Raw genomic sequence first — 19,851 nt, 5'->3', positions numbered from 1 at the left:
TAAGGCACAAACTTGGAACCAAGTGTCTTTCACACAAGTTTTGGATTTATTTACTTTTACTTAGTTTTCCTTGAGATTCATGGCATGAATTTAAAAATACATATAGTTCAAAGAGCGTAGAGATTGTGGTAAAAGAACAAAGTAAACGTATGTGCTAAGTTCCGAGACTGACTCTCCCAGATCTAACTGAAACTCAGTATATGATAGACATCCAATAAATGCCTTCTGAATAAATCAATGATTTAATACATTGAGCTACCCAATTTCACACAGTAATTAAAGCTTCAACTTTGGGGTTATTTTTGTTTTATTGACTCATATTCCTGGGCCTAACACATTACTCGCTCAATTAGTATTTGCTGAATGAATGGATAAGGAAATAAAAGATGATGATGTCCCATTACACAGAGATTTTTTTTGTTAAAATATTTATCATTATGTTCTTATTTTTAATTCATCACTATACATTAAGTCAAATTTCTTGGTTCAATCATTCCTAATTCTGCATCTTTAATATTTCCCTGTTCATAAATTCTACCAATGTCTCACTTACTAGGTTTTAAGATCACTGAGAAGTAAGCCATACATTTTTCAGTTTCATGTCCTTACAGTGCATAACACGGTACTCTGAAAAAATGGATTTTTAGCAAATGCCTGTCATAAATAAATTAGAGAAATATACACTGGCACTTTCCAATTAACAGTAAGTTCCTTCTGGAGTACCTTTCTCATACTATATGTATTTTTGTTTTATCATACACAAAAACAAAGATTTACGTATATGCCTTATCAAATGGAACAAAGCCATTTTAACCTCTGTGAAAATCTATCAACACTTATGACACAAAATAAACAGTTTTAGCTACAAACGCTAAAGATGTTTAGATGCAAAGTCTATTACATCAATCACCCTAAACAGGCTAGTAACTATGGAATAGGTCAGTCAACAACACAAGGATTACACTGAGATTCAGATATTCCTACATAGGCATAGATATATACATACATATATATATGGAATTTATAAAATTAATAAATTTAGTGTCCAATAAAAAGTACAACTCGGAGCACTTAGGTGGCTCAGTTGGTTAAACGTCTAACTTTGGCTCAGGTCATGATCTCACAATCCATGAGTTTGAGCCCTACAACAGCTCAGAGCCTGGAGCTTGCTTCAGATTCTGTGTCTCCCTCTCTTTCTGCCTCTCCCCCACTCGCACTCTGTCTCTCACACACAAAAAAAATAAAAACAAAAAAATTAAATTAAAAATAATTAAAACAAAGTACTATTCTTCTTGCTTGAACAAGATAGGACAAAAGATAGATATTTTCTCCTAGAGCAGTAAAAAAAAATGTAAAAATTAGAAGTATCTGTGTCCATCTTGATCATTCATAGTGTTCACATAATGTTCACAGCAAGCAGAGTTTCACACCCTGTTAAAAAGTCACTGCAGGGGCTCCTAAGTGACTCAGTCAGATAAGCCTCCAACTCTTGATTTTGGCTCAGGTCATGAATTCATGGATCTAAAACAATCCCCAAGTAGGGGTTCGTACAGAGTGCAGAGCCTGCCCCTCCCCCGCTCTTTTTCTTGCTCTCTCTCTCCCTTCTCTCTCCCTCCCTTCCCCCACCGTCTCTCTTTCTCTCTCAAAATAAATAAACTTTAAAAAAAGTAACTGTAATATGGGGGCCCCTGGATGGCTCAGTCAGTTAAGCATCTGACTCTTGATTTCAGTTCAGGTCAAGATCCCAGGGTCATGAGATTGAGCCCTGTATTGGGCTCTGCACTAGGTGTGGAGCCTGCTTGGGATTCTCTCTCTCTCTCTCTCTCTCTCTCTCTCTCTCTCTCTCTGCCCCTCTCCTGCTGCCCCATCCTCTCCCTCTCTCTAAAAAAAAAAAAAAACTACAAAAACAAATAATAAAAAGTAATTATAATATGCATCCAAAAAAAAAAAAAGCTTCAAAGTAATTGCCATCCTACACTGCAGCTGACAGAGACAATGTTACTAAAAACAGCATTACTTATGATTGGTGAATACCTCAAACCTTAATACATAAATTCCAAAACAACATAATCATTACTATTTAAATTTCACAAATAAATCTCATAGAAACCAGAAAGAAACTTTTTAAATTAACTTTTCCAATTACATGGATAGTTCATACAAAGTACACTTTATTTTTTCTCAAGTGATGTCATCAAACAATGATAAAAAATGTCTAATATTTGCATAGCACTTTACACCTTATGAAATACATATTTACTGGTTTGATTCTCACAATCTTGGTACCGGCTATAACCCCCATTATCGCCCAAACCAGAGAGTTTCTAAAGTATAGAAGTGGGCCAGAAACCTAGGTTCAGTACTTTTTTCATTGACCCACTTTTTGGTATTTTTCCTGCTTTCTAAAAATCTCATCTTTCTTTATGTCTTTCTCTCTTAGTACACCTGTCCCCTCATTTATAAACAGCTTTTATAACCTGCTATTGGATTATGAACTCCTTGATTGGACTATAGGAGGCAATCACTAAATATCTCATAATGAATTCCCTCATTTATAGGCCCCTTCCAGGCAAAAGGTATATGAGGAATGAAATGGGATAATTTTAGCTCATGAAAGATTTACCTACACAAATTGGAAAAGAATTTAAACCACCCTAAACAGTCCATATCACCTTAAAACTTCTATCTTCAACTAACTTAAGAGCTCAACATTATACAGTGACAATTAACTAAATAAAATTAGGCAGTGGAAAACCTGATGCATTTACAGAAATACAGGCACTCTCATCTGTAACAGAGATCTTTGCAAAATTTCAGTAACAGAAGGAAGCTGAATAAAATCTTCAAAAATGAGGATGTAACAAAGTCTTATTTTTAGAATATATTACACTATTCAGTTTAGTCACTTAAAACAAAATAGTGATATTAAAGACAAGTGATAATTTGCAAGTAGAACTTTCCTTTTGTTTCTAAGAATAATAATTTAAATTCTTATAGTTACATTTCAAACTATATGGTAATAAGGGAAATATTTCAGAATTATTTAATGTATGACATATTCTTAAAATTGTCACTGTTAGACCTTAGTAAATAGATGGAAACATTCGTATAAATTTTAGTTTACAGTTTACCTATAACCTTTCCTTCTGTAACTCACATACCATTTTATAAATGATGCCAACATAGTCACCGATTACAATAGCCAAGGTTATCTACATCTGTAACTGAAAGGTACATACAAATCTAAGAGTTTTCTAAGGATGTGAGGAATGACATACTACTATAAAAAGTAGGTTGGATTCATGAAAGTAGGAAAATATGATTATCAAGGTGAGGTCTGAATACTATACAAAATTAACAATGAATTAACAAATGAAGTGTTTGAGGGGGACCTACTTAGCTTAAGCATCTGACACTTAATTTCGGCTTAAGTCATGACCTTGTGGTTCATGGGTTCAAGCCCCTTGTCGGACACCCTGCTGACAGTACAGAGCCTGCTTGGGATTCTCTCTCCCTCTCTCTGCCTTTGCCCTGCTCTCTCTCTCTCTCTCTCAAAATGAATAAACTTTAAATAAATTACTAAACTTCAAAAACAAATTAAATTTGTAACAACTATTTTTAATTTCTAATGTTTAAAAATATATTATTTCCTTAATAAGATTAACATTTTAGTGACTTTTAGCACACTGTATTGAAGGAATTTGGAACAAAGTAAAACTAAATACTACACATAAAGTGTTACAGGAATTTATCACAAACTATTCACCCCTTTATTATAATTTTACTGCAATGAACTATATCAAAATATACATATAAACTAAACTGGAAACGTACATCAACAAACTGTATGATAAAGTGTCTCCTTTGTCCATCAGAATATACAGAAAGGACATATTCACCAGGTTTCCCATGACTTTCTCGCACCAAGAAGTCTCCTTGTTGTTTCAAAAGTTCTTGTGCTTCTATTCTGGGAATTGCGCCATGGTACCAGTCCTGTTCTGCCAGGGGCTTCTCGCTTATGCACCCTGCATCAGAGTACTTGAGAACACATTGAGGGGAAAAAAAAAAAATGATTAAATTAGAGAAAATAGGAATTCTTGCTGGTAAAACTTAGAGTAATTATAAATACTTCTTACTTATGTTCCTCCTTTTAACTGACTGACAAAAGACACATGATGAATCTAAATTTTTCATAAATTTTAAAGAAAATATCACCTAGAGTACAATAATAGCATTCAGTGTTAGAATTTATAGTCTTATTCACCATATCATAAAATAAATCCATATATTTAAAATTTACCAACCAGATAAAAGAGGTATTATCAGAGAAATGTCACAAAACGACTTCATTTTTACTTAAATTAAAAGCTGAGTTAATTATTTTAATGGAAAAACTCTCAGTGATATGGGCGGTAGACGGCCCATGTGCTATGTTCCAGAAGCAATATCTAGGGCTTCATTAGATGCTGCCTTGCTGCTGTACCTTTCCATTCTTGCCCTGATTCCCCTGACTTCCTTAACCATCACCTCTGCACATGTCTGGTCCTGATCCTGTACGGCAATGGCCAAGAAAGCCTTAGGAGAAGCAAATTCATTAAAAATCACTAACATGAAATTACAAACATGTGGCAAAAACAAAGGAGAAATATTAGCCATGAGCATGGAAGAATTATCTCTTATTTTAGGAGGCCAAATGCTAATACCAAATAACAGATAACTAAAGAACTAATTATATCTCCTTGAAATTTTCTAATTGATAACAGATAATAAATTTTCTAATTAATAATCTAATTTTCTAATTATCTAATAGATAATAGATAATGTGAAAATACATTTACTAGTTACAAGTAAAAGGGCTGTTTTTAACATCAAAAGAATGAAATGGCCCCAGATATTAGGAGTACTCTGTGGCTAAGGTACAAAAATGTGCACTAACTCTTAGGATTCTTAGCATACAATATGTACAATGTCTCATGAGAAAGTAATTTATAAATTTCTCCAACTTATATAAACTTTTTTTTTTTAATTTTTTTTTTTCATGTTTTTATTCATTTCTAGGAGATAGAGAGACAGCATGAGCAGGGGAGGGCCAGAGAGAGAGGGAGTCACAGACTGAAACAGGCTCCAGGCTCTGAGCTGGCAGTCAGCACAGAGCCCGACGCGGGGCTCGAACCCACAACCGCGAGATCACGACCTAAGCGAAAGTCGGACGCCTAACCGACTAAGCCACCCAGGCGCCCCTCTCCAACTTATATAAACTTAATAATAAATGAGGGGTGGCTCAGTCAGGTAAGCATCTGACTTCAGCTCAGGTCATGATCTCATGGTTCATGGGTCCAAGCCCCGCGTCAGGCTCTGTGTTGACAGTCAGCTCAGAGCCTGGAGCTCCTCTTCAGATTCTGTGTCTCCCTCTCTCTCTGACCCTCCCCTGCTCATGCTCGCGCGCTCTCTCTCTCTCAGAAATAAATAAAACACTAAAAAAATTTTTTTAAGAATTAATAATAAATGAAAGGCAAATATTCATACATGAGGTTTCTCATGCTGATATCAACTCTACATGGACAAAGTATAAATCTTTGTGGTAAATGAAAACTAGTTCTGAAGATAGTCTTCATTGTTTTGTGCCACTGAAGAGGCCCAAAAGTTATTGGTACAAGTTCTATTTTATGTTACTTAAAAACCATCCTAATGATTTAAAAAAGGGACCTTGAAACATCCCAAATAGACTTCAAAGAAGAGTTCACATTTTGGTTTCTTCTGCTTATGATATACTTAATTCCTTTAATATATACATGGCATAACTTACATGGAAAATTTCTGTAAGGTAAATAAGACTCTTTTAGTACTAATTATGAATAATATTTCAAAAAAATTTTAATCGAGTTCCCCAAAATGAATTTGAAGAACAAGTTACATAAAGAACCAGCCACAATTATGAGATAATAGTGTCCTTAAAATTAAATGCATTACCACACAAAATTAACTTCTTGTGTATACTGATACTAATAGTTTATAATTCTTAAACAGGTAGCCACAATTATTAAATATATCTTTTCCAAAAACTTATCACCATGTATCTCACTATAATAAACACCAACAGTTTTACTGTAATATAAATATTTCCAAGCACTGCCCATGGCAAAATTTTTTTTCAATAAAAAAAATCAATAAAATAAGAAATTCAAAGTTATCACATTGCAAAGAACTTGTTTTTATTATTATCTTTCAAGAAGGTCTACCTATTAGAAAGGCATCACAAACAAGAATGTCATGTGATTGATCCCTTATCCTATTCAACCTATCCTCCCAAATTATGATTTATTTAGAATTGGAAAAATGCAGAGCCTGGAGAATTCATCAAGTCAGAGGGCATCTGAAACACAAAAGCTCAGCTAACACCAAGAAATTCATTTAAGGATCTGAATGTGAGGAATCTGTGTTGGGGAAAAAAATCATCCTGAAAGAACATCTAAGTTTGCTTATTTGTTTGCTTTAAAAAAAGAAGTGAATGGGAAGGAGTTTATATTACTATTTCACAGGAATTATTCACTAGTTGTTTGGATTTATTAGTTTCTCTGAAAAAGAGATTTGCTGTTCCCTAGCTCCTAGACAAAACTGTTATAAAATACAAGCTCAACTGTGAGTGTGCATGTGGATTACATGTATGTAGGAAAGGCCCCACATATTCCCTGTCCTGGTCTATCAGGTTTTACAGGGACTACTCTGCAAGTATTGGAAGGAATCTTTTTATTAATATGATTTTAATTAAATTCCAATACAATTTTGCAAGCTTGTTAGTAACAATGTAGAATGTTTCAGCAGCAAAATCCAATATCCCAAGAGCGGTCATAATTACATCAAAAAGGAAATGAGCTTATTTGAAGTAAATCAAATATCAGTAGGGAAAGTTTTTTCCTTGTCAGTAAATTATTTAAAATTTTTGCCCAAGATATGGGAAGTAGGGGCCTTCTTTTTTTAAAGTTATAGGTATTCCAATCTAATTAATTATTTATACTTGGTAAGATAATCTTTCCTGATTAATTGGGCTAACTGTTTAGTTATTTTCCCTGAGCCTTGTTCTTAAAGGATATTCCACTAAAAACACACTGGGTTTAGTGAAATAAAATAATTGGTGTAAATGAAGAGGCATTGGGGAGTCACTATAAGAAAATGAAGATGTTTTCTTCTTGAGGAAAGAGGAAGAGCCTATTTTTTTTCTTACCCTATTTAGGGATAATTTTCAAGTATGTAATGAAAATTTGTATGCCTTTATGTCAAACATTTCAGTTCCATATGAGGTCCTTTTAGAGAAGTAACAAAAAATTAAAAAAAAAAAATCAAGAGTGCCTGGCTGGCTGAGTTGGTAGAGCATGTGACTCTTGATCTCAGGGTTGTAGGTTTGAGACCCATGTTTGGTGAAGAGATTACTTACAAAAAAAAAAATCTTTAAAAAATTCAAAGTCTCGATTCTATTAAAATTAGGCACCCAACTTAGAAATGATTTTTAAAAAACTAAAATAAAACAGCATGGAAAATATGTAAGTAAATCTTTCAAGGAACTTGAACTAGCTAAATAAAATTTGAACACAAACATAAAAATGTTTAATAAATTTTTAATCATAAAATGACATTTAATCATTTTTTCTATTCTTATACAAATTTAGTCATTAATTTAATAATCTAAGTAAAGAATTATTTCAAATCTAACTTAGTATTATACTGGGGTGAGACCAAGTAACTCAGAACTTTAAACATTCCTCAAAAATTCCATAAAGACCCCTTTAATTTTATCACTGGAAAATTTTATATTAGGTATCAAACGTCATACACTCAGAAGTAAAAGAATCACCAAACATTTGCAAAAGGCTGGAAAAGGTCTATTGAATAGAAAACTGCCTGGTGGTAGTAAAACCTATTTTCAGTGAAAGGAAAATGTAACCATAGGTAGAAAATATATTTTATAACATTTTGAGTTTGTCAGTTGAATAATTACTTAACATAAAATGAGAACATGAATAATAATGTTCTTCTTGCCACATTTTTTTCTAATTTCTAAATAATTCCATTTTGAATTTATTGAATGAGTTCATTCTTATAAGAATGAAAAATAAAAAATATTCCAGGTATTTGAGCTTCATGATCATTGCCTCAGGCTAAACAGGATGTAAATTAATTGGAGCAGGGTTCTGTCTTTATGAGGCACTAAGATCTATCTGGATTCTACAAATTCTAATGTTTTTAGCAATAAAGAAGAATTGATCAATTATTTTTCGTGCACTGGTATCTTTAACCAAAACAATGGAACTTCAGCTAATGTTTATCTTCAGTGACGAAACTAGCAACAAAACTCTTATTCACAAATTTCTTGATTTGTTGTACTTTTTGAGAACCTGCATTTGTTTAGTCTTTAGCTAATAACATAACTGTTGTCTAGCATCATAGCTAGGCAGTATTATAGGCTGATCAGAGATTTGGATTTTTGTATGATTCTTCCCAAAACTTTACCTAAAAAGATAGACAAGAAGGCCAAACTCAAATATTACCTTACTTCCACAACTTCCCATTTCCTTGATTGCCTTTCTGTGCACCTTCTTGCATCTCTCATAGGAGACACTATCTCTAGCAAAATATATTTTCTGAAGGTCTTTTACTTTTGGTTTAATGCCTCTGCTTCCTCCTATACCTTCTGATTTCCTCTGACTTTTTTTTTGCTTGCTGCTTTAGTTCCCTTACTCTTCTTCTCTTTATTAGTAACCATTTTTTTTTCACCTTATTATTTTTATCCATTTGCTTTTTCCAGTTGTACTTGTGACTCTCATTCATCCTCTTTTATCTGATCATTTCACTGCATGTTTTCTACACTTCTATTTTTTCATTAAGAAATATTCTTTCCTTAAGCTATACAATATTACATATAAAATATGCTACAAAAACACATTTTAGTCAATTAACTGTATTCAGTGCTAATTTCACGTTATACGTATCAACTAAAACGATTACCAGATCATTTTAACTCATGTGTTAGGAAATTTAAATGTTCATCATCAAGTGGCAATTGCTTGTGAAGAATACAGTATTAGTCTGACATGATCAGATCACTGTTTTAAGCATTTGCTCAAACATATAAAAGAAGAGGGAGCCTGGGTGGCTCAGTCAGTAAGCATCTGACTTTACCTCAGGTCATGATCTCCCAGTTTGTGAATTCAAGTCCCATGTAGGGCTCTCTGCTGACAGCTAGAGCCTGGAGGCTGCTTTGGATTCTGTCCCCTCTCTCTGGCCCTCCCCTGCTCCCACTCTGTCTTCTCTCTCTCAAAAATAAAAAAACATTTTAAAAAGAGTCTTAAAAAAAGGATATTTGCTCTCTACACTGTAAAATTATAGGTTTATAGGAAATAAATCTGATAAGACTTTCTTAAAAATTATATGTGATAGTGATTCAAAACTAGCAATTCTGAGAATACTTTGTCTTCCTAAACATGACTGACTAGACAGTAGAATTCAGTGTATGTATGACAGTGATATGATACAAGAATTTTTATTTCTATTTTCACTTTTTTCTTATTTTTCTATATCTGAGTGTCTAGGTGACAGGAGTAGTTAAAAGGAGAGGGAAATAAATTAAAACCATAAGAATAAACAAAGACAACTATGATTTGGAATATATAACATTTAACCTGAATTTAATAATATGTATTATTAAAGGAAGTACAAAGTTGCTGTCCTAGGATTAAAGGAGAACGCTAAAGAACACAAGCAGTTTATTATGTTATACATGAAAAGAACTGCCAATGGTGGTGGCCAAGCAGTATAACACTACTGACATTATAATGCTGTACAACTTAAACAAAGGTGAACTGTAATTTTCTAATTTTTTGAAAAGAATCAGGCAAGCAAATCTTATTTGCTATATTATTCTATATAATGGTAGTATATCTTTATTTTCCAATATTTTTATTTTATAAATTCTAGCACGAAGTGATTCTAAAATTGAAATAGCATATATGCCAATGCAGTACAGAAAAATATGAATTTTGAGGAGGGAATAGTTAAATAATTTAAGAATTCTTCTGATGTCTTAAGAACAATTACTTGGACCATGATGTGCTTTATTTTGGTTTTAAAGTACATTTTTCTAACAGTGCTACTACTGGAAAGGTATTAAACTCTCCAGTGATACAGCTAGTACTCACAAGGAGCTGTAAGATGGAACAACTGATTTACTCAAACACTTGCTAGAGAAATCCTACAGTAAGCAGATGGCTCTGAGAAAGGGAGGTATTCTTGATTATGATTAAAACAGATCTCATTAAAATATGGCTTGAAGACTTCCAATGGAAATAGACACACATGACTACTAGTAGGTTTCCAGATTATGTAATTAATCTTAGTATCTCTGGCCCTGACTTCAGAAGCAGTCTCTGACAAATAGTTCTCAAAGCAAAATTATAACCTCCTATGGCATGGGAAGATGCTGGATACAGAGCAGTTCTCAGAGTCCAAAGGTACTAATGATTGGTTACTTAAAGCTGTTAGCACGCTGAGAAAAAGAACACATTCTTATAGCTATTATATTAAAACACTATTCGGATCATAACAATAAGTATTAAACATATGCCATCAGATGCTATAATTCAGTTAAAGCTAAATTCATCTATCACCTAGTTATCTTATACTCTCTCTTCTGTCAACACTGGTGATGGATGTATTCCATGTGACTGTCTTCAAAGAAGCTCTACATTTTAGCCACACTATAAAAATGTTGAAATAAATAGCTATGGCATGTCCAATGGGAATAATACTAAGATTAATACTAATTTCATTCCCCTATGTAAAAAGGGATTGCCTATTTTATCTAAAGTTATATTTTATAGTTCTAATTTGTAAATGTTCATTTGAATAAAGAAAGAGTAATGTCATAGTTGTTACTGTTTTAGAATTTTTAATTAAATGTTTTCACATACAAAAGAATGGATTTGGACCTCTGCTGTGCACCATATACATAATGGATCAAAGCCATATATACAGATATAGATATAAATATAGATCTATATATATAAATTATAAAACACTCAGAAGAAAATAAAGGTGTAGATTTGTATGCTCTCGGATTAGACAATTTTTTTTTTAGATATGAGACCAAAAACATGCGCCAACAAAGAAAAACGGATAAATTAGACTTTGTCAAAAGACACTAATCAAGAAAGTGAAAAGACAATCCACAAAATGAGAAAAAAAACATTTGCAAAGTATACATCTGATAAGTGGTTTGTATCCATTATACATGAAGAACTTTTATAACTCAAAAATTAAAAAGCAATCCAATTAAATAGTGTTCAAAGAAAATGAACATTCATATCTCTGAAGAATGTATACAAGTGGCTAATAAGCATGTGAAAAGATGTTCAATATTTTAGTTACTAGGAATATGCAAATAAAAGATATACCACTTCACATCCACTAGAAATGACTATAATTTTAAAAATGGAAAATAACAAGTGCTGATGACACTGTAGAGAAATTAGAATATTCATATATTGCTAGTGGGAATGTAAGACAGTGCAACCACTGTGGAAAACTGTCGGGCAGTTCTTCAAAAAATAAAACCACAGAATCACTGTTTAATCCAGCAATTTCTACATATATAATGGAGAGAACTGAAAACACACATTCACGTAAAACTTGTACATCAATGTTCACTACAGCATTATACTCCTAATAGCCAAAAAGTGGAAACAACCCAAATGTCCATCAGTTGATGAATGGATGAACAATATGTGATAAATTCATACAATGGAATATTATCCAGTCATAAAAAGAATGAAGTATTGTCACATGCTACAACACAGTTGAGCATTGAAAACATTATACTAGTTGGAAAAGACGAGACACAAAAAGTCACTTATTATAGGATTCTATTTATGTGATATGTCCAGAACAGGCATATCCTTAGAGATCAAAAGTGAATTGATGATTACCAGAAAATGGGAAAAGGAGGGAACTGAGACTAACTACTACTAGGTATGGAGTATCCTATAAGGGAGACGGAAATGTCCTGGAAGCAGAAAGTAGTGATGGTTACACAACATAGTGAGTATACTAAAAACCACTAAGTATATACTTTAAAATGGTGAATTTCATGTTACTTGAGGTATACCAATATTTATATTTGAGGTAAAAAATATTTTAAATATGCTTAACTATGTAATTTTGGTTGTTTTTAAAAAGCTTCTTACACAGAAAAATATTTAGAACAATAAAATATTCTTTCTGTTTTATATTTATGAAATAAGAATACTCTAAAAATACCATATTGTGTCAGAAAAAAATTTTAAATATGACTGAGTAGTCTCTAAGACTTATATCATCTTCTTAGATTATCACACTTAACACCTGAAACCTTCACATTCAATATCAAGACTCAAGATCTCAATTACTTGTTTATTTTAGGGAAAAAACCCTTCTCAAATGTTAAGAAAACTAACATTTTAGAGAAAAGGCTGTATACATTTATTCCTAGTGAAGGATAACATAAATGGCAGACTGCCTCAATCTTTTTGGTTCATGAGATTTCTAAATAAATCAGGAAATATCAAAGGGCACTTAACTGATAAAAGTAATGGATCGCCTTCAGCATGAAGATGGACCCCTGAAGAAGTGAACATTCTCTAGAATTCTCAGTTACAGAAGGAATATTTTCTTAGAAGAAATGGGCATTTCATAGCTTTGAGGATGTTGATGACTTATGAAAAATAGATCACAATGTATATTTGAATGGGGTACATGCTTTGTGGGAAAGGCCCTTCAATTTTACTTAACAGCAGTCTGTTAACACCAAACTTTTACCCATGTCTGTCACTGCCAATTTGGTATGTTCACTTAAGAATAGAGTAAAGACCATTCTTAAATGGAGAAAATAACATGTAAACACCTTCAACGATTAAAAAGTTATGATCTGTACCATTAATTCATTAAGACTGTGCATATTATGTCTGCACATAATTTTAGGATAACCAACCCTGTGTAACTTCATCATACTGAGCTAACTGGATTACTTCTGTTTCTGTATGTAAATGAGCATGTCTTTCCATACATAAAAGAAAAAAATCCTCTCACCCTCTAATCGACCCTGATTTATCAAAACGGGCTCTGGCTGGAGCCAAAAGCTGAAGTTTTCATAGCGATGAGCTTCTGTAACATGAAGCCTCAGAAGCCACTGCTGCGCTCCTAGACAGCTGTCTCCCTGGGCATCCCAAGTCGTGAAGGAAACAAAAGAACAAACATGAGGAGTATTTGCCCATGTCTCTCTCATAGAATTCTTATTTTCCTGTCACTAGCTAAAATTTGAAGCTCTAAATTCCATGCTCCTAACTTTACACTTAAGAATAATGCTGAAGATAAACTCTGAGTTTTTTCTCTTTTGTTCTCAAGTATTTAAAATAGTTTACTAAAGGAAAACTGGTTAAGGGGAACACCTTTTACAAATTAGCTCACCCATAAACTGCTACTAGTTGCTGGCCAAAAGACCACTGACCTAAGTGAAACAAAAGTGAGTCAATGACAACTAGGTCATGTGTTTCATTGACCTATTTTCATGTTAAATAATTTTATGAAGTGCAAGTGAGGTATTTGAATGTTTCCGTTTAAGAACTGATTTTTTTTCCTTTCTTTTTCTGAAGAACGGATTTGAACATTTCCTTTTAAGAACTATTTTTTTCTTTTTTAAAAATGTTTTAAATATTTATTTTCAAGAACTCTTTTCTTCCAGTAAGTCATCAAAACCTATCTATCCTCATAGTCTCTAGAATTTGCCACAGATTCATAATCAAGTCTCCTATACTTTATTTTGAATGTCAAATCCTACTAAATTAAGTCCTATGAACTACTATTTATCTATGAAGTTGTAAATCATTAACTTCGGAAAACAAGAGTAGGATATATGGGTCTTAAAAGAGGCTTCCTCTATCATGCAGTTTTTGCCTATAATTATTTTCATTTTCATTTGCTATTAATGCCACAGGAGAGGGTCTGATGAGTTCACAGCCCCTCCCTCTTTGCCATAGAACACTTTTAGATATCAAATATGACAGGGGCATTGAAGGCTAACACTGAAGTAGAAAACCTCTTTTATATAAAAATATAATTCTCTTTCTTGTTAATTAAAATACCTGATGCTTTGCCTCGATTATGTATAAAAAGAATGTTGCTTGAGTGGAATAAACATGGGAACATGTGTTACAAATTCAAAAGGAATTATAGCAATTAACTAATCTATAGTTAAGAAATACTGTGTTTTTCTAAATAAGACTAGGTCACATTATTTTAAACAGCTAAACCTTTAAAAAATAAGAAATAATATTAAAATATTATGTAGAAACTAGAAAAGATGGAAGGGAAAGCATATAATTAATGTGTAATGAATATTGTTATTTTGACCATTATTCAATAAGACCATCATCTTAAAGCTCTATTGTGAATGAGGAATGGCTAGGAAAAAAAAGTTTGATAATTTTAGCTTGAAAGATAATGAAGAAACATACTTTAAAATTTTGCTATGTAAGTGGAAAAAGAATATCTTTCATCTTGCTTTCCTATGGCTGCTGTTAACTAGAAATTTATAGTATTCTATGCAGCACAGTGTTATGCCAAACTAAAATTTCAAACAGACTTGAATAATTAAAATGTTCTAAAAAATATGAACATGCATCTAAACTGATATATTTAAAAATACATATATAATAATTCCTATTATAAAAATATGTTTCACTGGAAAAGAAATTTTCTGTGCTCTCCTTCTAATAAAGCCTCAAAACACATAAAATGTTTCCTAGAATTACTGATCTGTAGTATAGGAAGTTTATTTCTTTCCCCCAAATCAGTGTTACATGTAATTTTACTGTATACATATATGAACAGATTCTATGCATACAAAAAACTATACAATGTACTTGGTTTTCTATTTGTAAGGACAAATTTACATACGATACTCACTGTTTATCAGAAAGAAGCTAAAGAAGAAAAACAAAAAGAAAAGAAAGAAACTAGACAATGACTATTTTTATTACCACACAGAGTTCATCCTACTTACTGTTGAAGAGCCCAGTGCAGATTTTGGAGACCTAATTATTCCAGCAATTGAATGACGAATAGATTCAAACTTGGATAGCCTCTCTTTTCTTTCCTGGAGAGATTAAGAAAGAAGACTTCAGCAATAGTAGACTAGTTTACACACAGTTGTGCTGGGTATTAAGGTATTTATCTACAGCTTACCACATCTTCCAACTAAACATAACCTTCCTGATATTTAAGATGACAAATAAACAAATGCATTTAACTCTATAGTTTTTTACCTTTGTGGTCCTTCAATAAATGTCTTGATTTGGGGAAAATAAGAAAGAAATAAAAATTCATAAGAGGAGAGAAAATAAGAAATGCAAAGAAAATTAATGGGAAACCAAGTATTAAAATCCAGGAGGGAAAAAAAAAGACACAAGCTAAAAGGAACCAGTCTAACACAGATTTCAGATAGCATTGTAGTTGTAAGGGATTTTCAAAAAAGAAAATAATAGGGGAAAAAGAGGAAGAGAAGTATATTGAACACATTGTTTTAAACAGTGAAATCCAGTGTTGTCTAAGTGGCTAGGAAATTTCACAAAGATTCAATGATCATGATCATGATATTGATGATGACCCCAACACTGGAGGAGGATGGCGACAAAAAAGTGAAACAGGAAGGGGGTAATGGTAGAACTCCACTAAGGGAAGTCAATCTAGACTGCTACTAGCTTTAGGATGCATATTTCCGAGTATCATGCACCACAATTGAAGGAAATTTTTCCTGAAATTTTCATATCTTTAGATCCACTTAACAAAGGCAAGTGAAGAGTTGGGTAAGAGAGTAGAAAAACAGAAAAAGAACAATAATGAAAACCAGAAGGTAATAAGGAAGCATGTGTGAGGGCTTGTAATGGAAAGTGGCCACCTTTCCAATAATGAGTACATTTCAACTGTTAATCGGCAGCTGGCAAAAGAACTTGAGACCCTATTGTCACATGCTGTATTTCCATATCTTCTGTCAGTCATGATGCTCAGTTTTCCCTATCCCTAGAAAATAACTAAAGCAAGCCATAAATAACATCTTCTGCTTCCTTTGTCTCTAACACGCTGGGTATGCCTCCCTGTAGTAAATGCAGGCATTTGTAGCCATATGCTCTCTGATAAACACTATAGTTTTTGAAACTCAACTTCTGTCTCCCACTTTATTTACTTTTCATTCTAATAGTTGCAGTACTAATATTTTTATCATTTTATAAATATATCATATTAATCATTTAAAAAATCTTACAATAACATAACAGAACAAAAGATCTCAACTTCTTTTTCATCATCATCACTTACTTTACTAATGTGCTTATATTCCATGTGAAGCACTATCTATACTTCATTTTGGTCATCCCTAAAATGAAAACATTAATACAAAACTTCCTCAGAGCATACTTACAAGTTACTGCACTTGATTAAAAATTAACATGTTAAAAGCATGTACATATTTTGGGGCACCTGGGTGGTTCAGTCGGTTAAGCATCCGACTTTGGCTCAGGTCATGATCTCACGGTTCGTGGGTTCGAGCCCCGCGTCGGGCTCTGTTCTGACAGCTCAGAGCCTGGAGCCTGCTTCGGATTCTGTGTCTCCCTCTCTCTCTGCCTCTCCCCCACTCATGCTCTGTTTCTCTCTGTCTCAATAATAAATAAACATTAAAAAAAATTTTAAGGAAAAAATGTACATATTTAATAAAATTTACTTTACAAAATAAATCTTTACTGTACTACAGATGGTCATCACCTTAGGAATGTGAGCATACATTCTACAGATATAATCTTAGCTTGTAGCTTCACTTTACTCTCTAGTAAAAGTCACTGTATCTGAGTCACAAGAATCTCTGAAAGGACAGCCTGGAAATACTGAAAAAGTATAGTGACCTTTCTTTAATGCATGTCCATCTTCAAATTTAAAAATCTATTTCTGGTGCTTGAGAAGTCTTTCAAAAAATAAAAAGAGTTTGGGAAGGTAAAACCTGATAATAGGTGTAGCCAGAATATGGTAAAGAGAAAAAGGGGAAGTAAGGCATACAGAGCAGTTGTATACTATATTATAAAATATATTATAATGGTAACACATGCATGATCCAGCAATAGGTTTATATATAGTATACTCATAGTATGTAATATGTTTATACACATTTATACGTAGAGTATTTATAGTATAATATATAGTATAATGTGTTTTTATATAGTAATATAATTATATATAGCACACATACTGAAAAGTACTCTAGTGGCCACAGTTTTCTACTCCCCAGACCAATTTCCCCATTTCTTCCATTGGGGAATTTCTCCCCCTGACTGAGAGTGGTTGTGGAGGTGACAGTGATGTCAGCAGGAACAGTGACACTTCTGTTGATCCTGCTGCTATTACTGACAGGGAGATGAAATGAGGGTGCTAATGGCCCGTTTGGCAATGAAAGCTTCACAAGAGAACAGGAAGCACCTCTACTGCATATTTAGGCTTCTCTTTTGAGTTAATGCTCTTCAAATACTAGAGTGAGTATGGTGCCAACATAAAAGTACTGTTAAGTACTCTAAGAACTGAAAAGCAGTTATGCAGAAAAGTGGAAAATTCGAAAATAATATGTTGGGAGCCATTCTGAACTCACTAGTTGAGAAAACTCCTTGTGAGGTTAAGGCAAGTTTGCAAGGCTCTTGCCGTCAAATAATGATTGATACCCACCCCCACTCAACTGTTACTGCTTGAGCACCAACCCCCAAGGCACCTTGTTGATTTATCAGGAGTGACTTATTCTGGCCTTGATGTGCTGATTGCACCTTGTGAAGGAACTTACTGTAGGAACTTCTTCTTTTGTGGTTATGGGAGCAAACATTGTGTTTCCTGAAAAACCTGTTTTTCTTAATACTTCCCATTAAGCAATAAACAGGCTATTGACCCCTGCTCACAAAGAACTAACTTTTGCCTGTACTATGCTAAAAACATTATCCTGTTTATATTTGAATGCTAAAGATACCTTTCTTCCTCATATGATGAGCATGAGTCCCCTTATCTAAATCATAATAATAAAGTTATGCAGATCGATGTTCTAGGGAATTTTTACTGACCAAAAAATCTATCATCAGAATGCCACTTCTGTGCCATCCCCGAAACACTCAATCATAAAATAAAGTTGAGTCTCAGTGCGGAGATGCCTGGCTGGTGATCAGAAAGATTCTTGTGGCTCTCCCATCCCTCTCTCGCTGACACCGTGCATCCTTCATGACCCCTGGACCTGCTGGAGCTCCAGCAATAATAATATCTATTAGATAGCATTTTATTTATATATGATTTAATAATATGCACAGAAACCACAACAATAATTCTTCTCAAACTACATCTTGGGTGTCAAACTTTATGACAGGAAAGATAACCCTTTCCCTCAAAACCATGTGTTAATATCAAATAAGAAATCATACACTTAAGAAATCAACACCAGGTAAGTCTAATGGGTAGGTCCAGGTGTAGGGTAAAGAACACTTCAAAACCTGCTTCTTTTGTATTAAGTGTATTTGTATTAAGTTCAAAGAGATACAATTAGTAAACATATATAGATATCCTTTTATTTAAAGATACTCTTTAAGGGTGCCTGGGTGGCTCAGTCGTCTGAGCATCCGACTCTTGGTTTCGGTTCAGGTCATGATCACACAGTTCATGAGTTTGAGCCCCACATCAGGCTCTGCATTGACAGTGCAGAGTCTGCTTAGGATCCTCTCTCTCTTCCCCTCTCTCTGCCTCTTCCCTGCTCTCTCAAAATAAATAAACTTAAAAAAAAATAAAGGTACTCTTTAAATAGATTGATCTAAAAAATGTATTATCACAATGAGTAGACCTTACGTTTTCATACAGGAAAAAATAAATACAAATAAAGTTTATACAAAACTTTAACCAATGTCAGCTCACTATTGTCCAAATTTCCACAAATAAAACATGAAACTCACTAAAGCTGGTCTACCTAGCATTATATATAAACTTTAAATATGGTCACATAATACATCAAACTGTGCTGAATTCACTGACAGTTGATTTTTGTATCAGTGAATTACATGGCTACTTTCAGAAATTAAAACTGAAAATCTTCCTTTCAATTACCATGGATACAGTACTAATACTACCTGTAGGCCTGCTAGGGCTGGCAATAATGCACCCCTTTTACCTACCTCAGGTAATGACAAAGTAAAGAACTTTCTCCAGATAAAAAACACAGGCATTATTAGCTCTGGCAATAGGACAACCTCCCATAGTGGAGGGAGTTGTGGGTTCAGTGAAAAGGGAATGCGAGGGGCGATATCATGAAATAATATTCTGATAAGATGCCCAGAAAAATGTCTTAAGTGTAGCTGTAAACCTATCTTGAAAGAAAAGTTCTAGATGCAGTATCAGTTTCACCTCTCATTCAAGAATAGTTTTTCATTTTCATTATATTAAAATTAACGGAAGTGTCATAATTTCTGTCTCCTTTACTCTTTATATATATGAAAGTATTTCATAATTATTAAAAGTTTTCCTAGTATCTATTTTAAAAAAGAGCTCTAAAAACAATACCTAAACTACTTATAGTTCAGGTATACCTATCAGGTTTTGAAATTATTCTTCACTAAAACTACCAAGCTGCAATAAAAAGCAGGCTCTCAAGTTACCTCCATCTTCTGCACACTGAAGCAAAGACAAGACAGAAAAGGCAAAAATCAAGACTTTGCTGATTGGAGTAACTGACAAAAATCAGCAGCTCTTCCAAATGACAACTATCTA

General features: G+C 33.3%; 1 protein-coding gene across 3 annotated transcripts in view; it reads right to left on the bottom strand.

The window, feature by feature from the left end:
• FER (FER tyrosine kinase) overlaps window positions 1–19,851 on the bottom strand; it is a 413,835-nt gene that overhangs the window by 220,646 nt on the left and 173,338 nt on the right. For all 3 annotated transcript variants that reach the window (XM_077757162.1, XM_077757161.1, XM_077757163.1), the window contains 2 exons: window positions 15,086–15,178; window positions 3,835–4,038 (listed from right to left, as the gene is read on the bottom strand). In XM_077757162.1, the coding sequence (XP_077613288.1) occupies window positions 3,835–4,038; window positions 15,086–15,178 (297 nt within the window). The remainder of the gene's footprint in view (window positions 1–3,834; window positions 4,039–15,085; window positions 15,179–19,851) is intronic.

This window comes from Crocuta crocuta, unplaced genomic scaffold (genome assembly GCF_008692635.1).
Source record: "Crocuta crocuta isolate KB4526 unplaced genomic scaffold, BGI_CrCroc_1.0 scaffold131, whole genome shotgun sequence".
NCBI lineage: Eukaryota > Metazoa > Chordata > Mammalia > Carnivora > Hyaenidae > Crocuta > Crocuta crocuta.
Note: the sequence above shows the minus strand (reverse complement) of the source record. Positions and strands in the feature narration are given on the sequence as shown.